Source organism: Gastrolobium bilobum, unplaced genomic scaffold (assembly GCF_033153095.1).
Source record: "Gastrolobium bilobum isolate Gb01-03AN ecotype WA unplaced genomic scaffold, APGP_CSIRO_Gbil_v1 utg609, whole genome shotgun sequence".
Taxonomy (NCBI): domain Eukaryota; kingdom Viridiplantae; phylum Streptophyta; class Magnoliopsida; order Fabales; family Fabaceae; genus Gastrolobium; species Gastrolobium bilobum.
Window position 1 is genome coordinate 39,947 of NW_026899102.1, and position 9,835 is coordinate 49,781.

General features: G+C 35.1%; 1 protein-coding gene across 3 annotated transcripts; it reads right to left on the bottom strand.

Annotated features, from left to right (window-relative positions):
* Positions 1 to 804: 804 nt before the first annotated feature.
* On the bottom strand, positions 805 to 7,491 carry LOC133287225 (glycosyltransferase BC10-like). 3 transcript variants are annotated; one of them, XM_061484790.1, is made up of 11 exons: positions 7,421 to 7,491; positions 6,990 to 7,263; positions 6,793 to 6,909; positions 6,045 to 6,145; positions 5,799 to 5,870; positions 5,572 to 5,653; positions 4,129 to 4,209; positions 3,871 to 3,912; positions 2,450 to 2,509; positions 2,088 to 2,234; positions 805 to 1,374 (listed from the first exon to the last, which is right to left on the bottom strand). In XM_061484790.1, exons 2-11 carry the CDS (start codon positions 7,236 to 7,238, stop codon positions 1,312 to 1,314), a joined length of 1,014 nt encoding a protein of 337 aa, XP_061340774.1. In that variant the 5' UTR covers positions 7,239 to 7,263; positions 7,421 to 7,491; the 3' UTR covers positions 805 to 1,311. The 3 variants fall into 3 exon arrangements, with proteins under 3 accessions (XP_061340774.1, XP_061340772.1, XP_061340773.1); XM_061484788.1 differs by having other exon boundaries at positions 805 to 1,400; XM_061484789.1 differs by having other exon boundaries at positions 805 to 1,400; positions 6,990 to 7,441.
* Between the last annotated feature and the right edge of the window lie 2,344 nt (positions 7,492 to 9,835).

Below are 9,835 nucleotides of genomic sequence, written 5' to 3' on the forward strand. Positions count from 1 at the left end.
TTGGAAATGCCACTAATTACTTGTTAGGTTGTGGTGTTGAACCTTAACTTGTGTTCCCATAGCCCATTGATTAGCTGTTGACACATAACAGTATCTTTAAGACCTGTTATTCCCCAGTAACCAACTAAACTGCGAGCCTTCGTCATCTGAACAAGACATGAGTTATATTCCTCTTTGAAGAAAAGGCATCGAGGCTTGTGATATGTTGTTGATTATGAAATGGCATAACTTCCCCTCCTCATAAGCTCTTTAATATAAAATAAAGGAATTGTTTTATCCGGAGCCGCGAGACTATACCATAATTCACCAGTTCAAGTATAATAGATCTTTTTTAGTTCAATTCCCCCAGTTCAAGTATTGGAAAGATAAGGGGAAGGATAGGACAGATTTATTGAAGGAAACTTTAGAAGGGAAGGGAATTGGATTACTTATCTCATTTGGATGCTGAAAAGCAATGCAACTATGTAAACTAACAGAGTGAAAGTTTTGCAGTACCTGTTCTAAGCATGTTATTGCTTTTGTACGGAAAATCGCAATACACGAGGAGTAAGAATGTCATTAACACCCAATAAAACTAATCACTGGCCTGGTCCACTTGTAGGCGTAAATCCTAAAGATTTATCCGCCAATGGTTTCTTCATTATCTTTTTAAGTTCTATTCACGTAATAATTTGATGATAATTAATCAGTAGATTTAAAGAGAGTGAGAAAAACTAATGCTAAATACAAAATAAAAAATAGGGTCATTCCTATCCAAAATAAAATTGCCAGAGAATTTTTAAAAATAATGCTTTTTTAGGGAAAAAAAACATTTCTACATCATCTGCCACACACACTATATACTCCTTAAGAATATATAATATAATTTTTTTGTCACAAACTCTATTACAGGGAACCCACTACTTTTTTGGGAGAGAAGGAGACAAACTTAACTTTGTTGCAGTTGCTGCGGAAAAGTTAAACCCCTTTTTTTATATTATAACTTATTACATTACAAATGTGGTTTGATGTGAAAGACCTAATGGTCCTATCAGCTCGTTACATCCGATCCGCAGCTACTTTACCTTACCCATAAATTAACTAATTCAGCCGCAGCTACAAACTTTTGTATTCAAAATCTGTTCTTGTGGAGTGGAGTATGCTGTATATAACTTGTAGTAATCCCATTTGACGTCCGAAGTATATGTCTAAGTAGGTCAGTGAGTAATCAGAAGCACAAGTCATGAGGGAGTGGCTAACATTGCAGAAACTTCAGAGTGGTCAACAACTTCGTCGCTCAGCAAGCGCATAGCAGCTCCCTGAGAGAATTTCCTAGCAAACAAAAAGCACGGAACGGGTGTTGAATTGGTACGACACCATTCCGTCCGGTACTCGCTGTCATAATAAACATGGTTGATGCCCTGTTAAAAATTAACATGAGATAAAGAAAATAGTTGCATGAAAAACTTGTAATCACTTTAGCAAAAAAGAACAAATGTAATTACGCTAATTGAATATAATTCTGCAATTCTATGATGACTGCTAGACCTATTTATGTAAAGCAATAAAATCTTACTTAGAGCACAAAATCGAAAACAGAAGACTAAGAAATCATTTGCAAAAAGTAGTAAAATAGACATTTACTCAACTCTTCCAACAAAAACATTCTTCACTTTCAACCCAGAAACGTGGGCACTTCAATCTTATCAAGAAAGGTGGCAGTTTGATTATTGAATATGAATTATACCATGATATAGGATCATTCTATACCCCTCCAAGCAAGCATTTCCAGGACTAATTTCAAGAAAGTTTTATTTACGTCAATGACAGTTTTCAACCATCCCAAGTTCCAACCACATTATGTGCAAGAGAAAAAAAAGAAAAAGAAAAAACCAAGGTTTCATTAACTGAATCCTTTAATTTTTTGTCTTAATTTTTTCCCGTGATGGGTGACCGGAGATTGAGCCTTCTCATTTATCCACCCCGTAAATAGCTCTCATGGGAAATGAAAACGATTAACCCCACATGGGACTTGTGAATAAGTGATTGTCTGATAATGAGCAAGAAATATACGTGCTTAAGTCAAATGTGAGGCATCAGAAGATAACCTTCATTTCCTTTATCCTTTGAGGGCCAGCATTTGCATAGCTGAAAGTAATAGGATGCCAGCCTTTATTCTCCATTTTTGTTGCAGACTGGTTCCACAGGGTATAGGTCACCGTTCTACGTTCAAGTTCACCTTCAAGGCCATGCATCTAGAAAGAAAGCACAAGAGAAATGTGTATCATGATTTACATTACATACAAACAATATCCGTGCATTTATTCCTTTAAGAGTTATTGCACATTATTTGATCAAGGTCCTTTGTAAATAAAGTAGAAGCGAGAAATATTACTAGTGCAAATAAGATTGAAGAACACATCCCCAATCAACAAATATAGATAATGATGGAAAAATCTCAGTATCTTACTGCAAGCAACGTCTGCACATAGTGTTCATCTGGAATACAGTTGTGCTGCTTCTGAAGTTTCTGCATTTACACCAAAACCATAGCAAACAATTATCAACAAGAAAAAAAAAATTATTATTACAAAATGAGTACCGGGTAGCATCACAATATTTTCAGTATAAACAACATTATGATCTCAGCATAGTAGATAAAGAAAGTATATTGTTTGAAGCTAACAAGGAAGAAAAGAGACATTGCTGTTCCATGGGTGTGAACAGTAACCCATCTGAGCATACTCTGATCAGTGAAAAAAAAAAAAAAAGGCGAGACAATAGAGGGGGAAAAGGGAGAAAATTTAAATAGCAACGTCACTTACAGCCACAATGCTTAAATAATCACTCACCAAACTTTATATATTATCAATATCATTATTTTTCATATAGATGAATTTACTATTCTAAGTACTTCTTTTTTATCAGACATAGAACATTATTCTACTAACATTAAGAACACAATGAGGTGATATCCCAACAAATATAGCACTCAATAAATAAATAAATAAATTGGTTGAACTCTTTATAATATCATTAATAAATATCATTATAATAATTAAAATACGTCTTACACCATAATATATATATATATATATATATTTAAATATTAAATATATCTTATATTATATTTCTATACAAAAATAACGATATTCCCCTTTTTGCATTTAAAATTGTCTTGGCATGGACTCCTCAAACCACATATGTAAGTAATATTAAGTTCAACAATGTTCCCGACAAATCAAGTTGGCTTAGTGGAAATGTGCATTTTCACCTCATCACAAGCTGTAGATGTGCTCAATTACCACTTTCACCATTTTGAGCCGGTTCAGCTCCAATCTATTTAAGCTGCAGTCCGGTTTGGGCAGTTTGCCCAGTTTCAAAGCCAGTTTTCAGTATGCAGTTCTGAGACCAGCCAGTGGACCGGTTCCTGGTTCAACCGGCCAGGCCAGGCCAGGCCGGTTTTCAGAGCCAAGCTACTAATATAAGACATATTCTACACAGTAACTGAGGTCCAGTTTAAAACTTGACAAAGCTGGACTAAACATTTATAATACCTCACTCAGTCAAAAAAACAGGATTGCATGCCCCAAGAAAAGTCCAACGTTCCCAGATATAAATAATTTTGAACTCTCAATTTGAAGCCTTTTTCTAATGTTACATCAACCTCAGCTTTTGCTTGACCGTGGTGCACAGAGGTTCCGTTATCCAGTTACAATTATTTGGAACTACCAGTAGAATCAACATACCCTCGAACTTCCAGCCTTGAATTAATAATTTCCCATTAAAAGCAAAGAATGTGATTCGCAGTTCACAATTATGCATATCAGCCTAAAATAACATAATAAATTCCAGTAACAACGCAAAGAAAACTAAAATTAGACCACTTACAAGATTCAGCTTTCCCTTTCTGGTATCAATTGGCGGCCGTCTCTGCCAAGTGAGAACAGGTTTTTCTTTAGTATTAATACATTACAGACTTACAATTGGTCAAGTCTTGTATGGTATTGAACGATAGAGAATTAAATTTTGAATTCTAGATGACGACTTTCATATAATATCGACCAACTTTTTAATAAATAAATACAAGAGTATTGGAATCAACGTAGAATTGTAGTTAAACCAACTAACCAGTGATCAATTACATACCTTACAATATTTCTTAAAGACAGAAAAGATAACATCATCATCTACAATCACTTCTGCATGGTTTCGAACTAAGGTGATCCACTGGAAATAAAAAATAAATAAATCAAATAAAGACAATTTCTGCGAATAATTGGTTGAAAATTTCATCCTGTAATCTAAATGTAACAATTAACATCCATTCGATATCTATGAAAGTAATACATAGCTAAACTCTGCTTTCCCAAATTAGAAATTGCCCCCATAAAATGGCAAGTGGAGAACTTTGACTTTATTAGAAAGCACTGATCAAAGTCAGCTGTGTGTTCTCCAACAAGTTTGAAATAGGAAGGCATATCCTTGCCTCTATATTTCAAACCATTAATCCATTTAACTAATTGAATCTATACTATCACATAAAGGAAACACAGCTTAAAACTACCTACATGAATATGAAGATTGAAGAGCAAAGTGAAATGGAATCTTAGGAGCAGTTTGGCAACCCTTAAAACTAGTTTAGAGTTGATTTAAGATAAAGTAGTCATATAAATTCAGGTTATTATATAAAGAGTATGAATTTATTTTTAGGTTGGTCAAAATTTGTCTCCGGCTTTGAAATTTTGAAATCATAACCAAAATTTAAATTTAAATATATAGAGAGAAACAGGACATAGATAAAGAAACTTTTAAATCAGTTTTAAGAGAAAGTAAAGAGATAATAATAAAAACGAAAAAACAAAAAATTAGGGGGGGAAATACGAGCCATTAATACAAATGGAATACAACAAAAGTGACTCTGTATATTGGCTTTTTCCTAACACTAAATATTTTAAAACCAGCTCCGTTGTATTTAGTTAGCTGGATTTTAGAGCTTCGAAAACAACCCCCTTATATTTCATCATTCTTTCAGCAAGCCATATTGATGCTTCTCTATCAACTAGTATCACATAAAATTATGTGTGTGAAGAACCGATTCAACCCAAAAGCTTACACCATTAAGTGAAAGCCCATCAATGGTTTTATATTATATCTCTCTAACATACCATCTATTGGGCTTGACGTGTGGATATTTCACAGGCTCGTTTTATTTTATTTTTGTTCTACCTTGTGTTGACTTAACTCTATTAGAAAGTGGGGACGGTGAAAATCAAACTCATTACCCCGTGGTCACAGAGGCTCTGATTCTATGTAAAGAACCAATTCAACCCAAAAGCTTAAGCTGTTAAGTGAAGGCCCATCAATGGTTTTATATTATATCTCTCTAATGTGTTTATAAGAAAAAGCTACACCTAACCCGTAGGTTTCAACAGATTGCAGAAGAAAATAGAAAATATTCTACTAAACATCGTTTGAGAAACATACAAAAAACAAAACTACAGATAAAAACACCAGCAGAAAGGGTCTTGGGTGATTGGAAAGAACAACATTGAGGTTCGACAAAATGAAATTAAAGATAAGAGAAATAACCTGGGACCCTTTACGCCATTTTTCCCTTGGTATTTTAGGTGACATTTTTGGGTTGTAGCGGCCCTCCTTCACATCAAGAAAGCTGCAACATAAACAAAGTCGTTCATTGTACCTTTAAAACATCTCCAATTCATAAAAGGGGGAAAAAAATAGTATGGACTGATTATAATTGAACAATCAAAAAAGAATTAGTGCTAAGCACCTCAAGAACCAAAGCCTTCTTCTACCTGTCCACGAAACTCCTTGGAGAAACCATGACATAATTGTACACATAGGAAAAGTTGTACAGAGGAACACAGCTGCACATGGAAAACAGACACTCAGATTCTTACAATGGGCAAGTAAGTTCACGCAAACTCAATCTGACCCTGCCTTCAAAAAGGACCGATGAAGAAAACAAAGGAAAAGAAACATAGAAGAAACCTCCTAATGGAAACTTATGTTAATACAAGAGTTGACTATAAAACACCAACCTGTCCGAGAGAAGAACAAATCTTTGATTTGCAGGGTCCTCTAAAGCTGCTGCCAGTAACAACCTTTCGGCCTGAATCATACTCGATTCTCCCCATGAAACCTAAACTATGCAACAATGAATACTCATAAACAAGGAGTAAACCAACATATTCGAATACCAGACAACACATGACGGTCTCACAATTTATGCTGAACCACATCTGCATACACATGTCAGGCTAAAAGCATAAATCCGTTGCAAAAAATGTGTCTGAAAAGAGGGTAACACTCTTTAATATCACATGCTGTGCTTCCGACAACCAGATTATAACAGAGTAATAAAATCACCCTATTGGCATTCTTTGTTGCAAGTTTTTTAATTTGGGCGATTTGGCTATGATCGAAATAAAAATATGAAATGGGCTTAAAAAAAAAGAAAAAGAGAGAGAGACAGTTATTATGTCCACGTCTCCATCATGTAAGCAACATAGCGATTAGCAAGTTAACCTAATCCACTAGAAATGATTCACCCTTGATCGAGAATACAAAATTGAATTTTTATTTTTTAAAGCAATTTTGGTATCCCTTAAAATTAGGGATGGACAATTTTTTTCACGCAATATTGCATCTGAAATCCATCCCCGAGGGTTTGGCGGGTACGAAAGAAAAACTTATATAAGCAATATTTTTTCTTGTTTTCATCTTCTCCGTTACGAAAAGGGAAAAAATCCATCACTTTCTCAACAACCAATTTCAAAGAGAACTCACCTGAATGCTATTACTGAGTTGACGACCGTAGAAGAAGTGCGACCTGGTGGTTGACTCATCCAACACAAACCCAGGAGCCGAATGCACATAAATCGAGAATCTCGAAACGTCGCCGTTCTGCATAAACATTTGAAATTATCCCAAATTTCCGATTATTTCTAATAAAGTAAAAAAAAAAAAAAAAAAAAGGTGCGAACCTGGAAGAAAGCACCCCAGAGAAAATCGAGAGGGAGGTTGCGGCGAACGAGGAACAAGAAGGCGATCTTAGGAGTACCATCGAAGACGCGAGAAATTGAAACTGGGGGTGAGTTAGTGTGCAGCGTGAAGAGAGCTGCTAGAGCTAAAACGACGACGCAGGAGAGGGAAACGGAGAAGAGGATCAACAGCTTCCAGCTAAACCTACTACTCATTACTACGTGGCGTCTCTTCATGCCTCTTGCCGCCATTCCTCACTCCCAACGCCAACGCCACCTACGTTAATCCTTTTTATGTCATACAACTTATAACCAAAGCAAAAAAAAAAAGAAACATAAGAGAGGGTGCATCTGCATCGCATCGAATCAATATGTTGAATTTTGAATTGGATGCACATGCAGAAGATAAATAATCAAATAACCCTTTCCCATACTTAATTTCCCTGCGTGCTTTCTCTCCATGCCCATCGACAAGTGTTGCTTTGCGCCTGTTCAAATCAAAAATATTCAACACTTGGAAGCATTGCACTCAGAGCCAAATCAACCTCATCAAATACGACGTCGTCATGAGTCTTTTGACCTTTCCTTATCGTGGGTCCCACTACGACGCGGGATAATCACACGTCGGCACCGCACCGCCCCAGCCAAATTCACATCATTTGGTGACCTAACAAACAAACACTATTTTAGAATACACGTTACACAATAGTCTTTACTCTATACTTTATTCAATAGTGAAGTCCCCTCGTTATTTTTTGCTCTAATTAATTGCTAATAACATTAAAAATAATTCTAATTCTGCCCCAATTCTAAGTATTAAGCTGATTTAACTATAATGGAGAGAGTATAAACCAGCTTACCAATCATGTGATGATATTCCGTAGACAATGTGAATGGTTTACCTTTCATTTTTAAAATAACACTTGACGACTAAGCAATCAAGTACACTTTAAAAAAAAAACTAAATAAAGACTCAGTAAATATCAAACCTGATACGCTAGCCTGTTTACTAAAAGTGAAACGACATCATCCCAATTCCCAATCATTGTCATTCACCAATATTGCAACAGTAAAAAAAGAGAGCAATATCAAGAGCGACCCCTATCATTAGAATCGACAAGGTCACCAGACACACATATATATATATATATGCGCGCGCATTGCAACAAACAAGAGAGTCATCAAAATGTCACGCTATGACAAAAAAATTACCAGAATGTCACACGAACAGTAAAAATTTTCAAACTGCCACGCGGCAGTGTAGTGAATTATATATGCAAGTAATTTGCTACACAGTGTAGCGAAATATGCCACATCAGAATGCACATAACCAAAAAGTGGCATGTGTCAGAATGTTGAAATTCGCTACATAAGGTAGCAAATTTCAATAATTTTGACACATGGCACTTTTTGGTTCTGACGTGGCATATTTCGCTACACTGTGTAGCGAATTATTTGCATGCATAATTCGCTACACTGTGTAGCGAATTATGCCGCGTGACAGTTTGAAAAATTTTACTGTTCGGGTGACATTCTGGTAATTTTTTTACCAAAACGTGACAAAATAGTCACTGTCCGGCAACAAACCGCATTGCAAGCGCCTGCATTGGTCATGATAACAAATTTTTGGTCACGCATGTACAACATCAAATAAAGATGGAAGCCCATCTTGCACCTCTTCCATTTCAAGTTATGCACCTCTTAAAGCTGAACATAAATCATTCACTAGCTGCCACTATAGAAAAATCATGATTTTTAAAAAATATATATATAATATAAAATTATTAATATGAAACTTATTACATAATATGAGATCAAAATTTAACATGGAAAACATTTCACTGTTAAGAATACAAAGTTTTTTTTGTGCCACTTTAAGTAACAAAGCCGCACACCTTCTACCCATTTTAAGTATTTACCTTTTGATAACGATTTTCTCAAGTATTGTTTTAACTAATAGGTTCCGAATGAAGAGTACACACTGTGCCATTGAAACCAGGTCTTTGCATCCCAGTCCCTCGATTGGGGACCAACATATAGTTTTTGGTCTATTTTCTATATCAAAAAAGATCAATTCGACCTTCCGAAAATCTTCTCAAAACTACTATGGGGATTTACTTTATTATTTTTCAAGTTGCTCTAGTTATTTGTCATTTGTTTTTGGAGTTATATTTCTTTTGTTTCATATGAGAGAAACTAAGTTTCGAAACACATAAAACAGAGGTGGTCTCATATCTATTTTTTCTCTCTTCTTTTGCCTGTAAGTTTTGCTTGTGGTATTATCTCTGTTAGATAATTCTTATGTAACATGATAAAATGATTTCTCTTTTTTTTTTAGGACAAAAAAACCTTCTTCTTTTTTACTAGAATAGTAGATGATGTGTTGACGAAAGAAAAATGCTCAAGCTGCTCCACTTTGCTTTAACACTTGAAACTGATAAACTTTTTTAAAAATCATAATTACACTGCACCTTCTTTCAAATATTCCCCTAGCTGCTTGGAATATTCACCATTTAGGACTAATTTAATGAAGGTGCATGCTGATTACAAGAATGTTTTCATTGAGAAACATGGTGTGAAGTTAGGACTTATGTCAGGGTTTGTCAAGAGACTTGTGATATGCAGTGTGTTTACATTACAACACCTTGATCATGTTTATTTAAAGACTCTTTCATTTCATCAGCATCAATCAATTATCAATGGTGTCATTGATGGAGATGACATCATCTAATTTACAGATTATATATTGACATTAGTATTGCAGTTGGTACATCAAATTAAGGTGTGTATCTTAGCTATGTGTGTAACTAGCCACTTGTAAAAAGTGTTTAAGATAATATTTCTTTTTG

Bases quoted from the DNA above. Each gene is read 5' to 3' on its own strand.
- LOC133287225 (XM_061484788.1), bottom strand. From the start codon at position 7,238: ATGGCGGCAAGAGGCATGAAGAGACGCCACGTAGTAATGAGTAGTAGG. The intron at 3,913-4,128 runs GTATGTAATTGA...CTCACTTGGCAG, and splicing joins TCTTTAAGAAATATTGTAAG to AGACGGCCGCCAATTGATAC. The intron at 1,401-2,087 runs GTTATCTTCTGA...AATTTTTAACAG, and splicing joins AAAGGATAAAGGAAATGAAG to GGCATCAACCATGTTTATTA.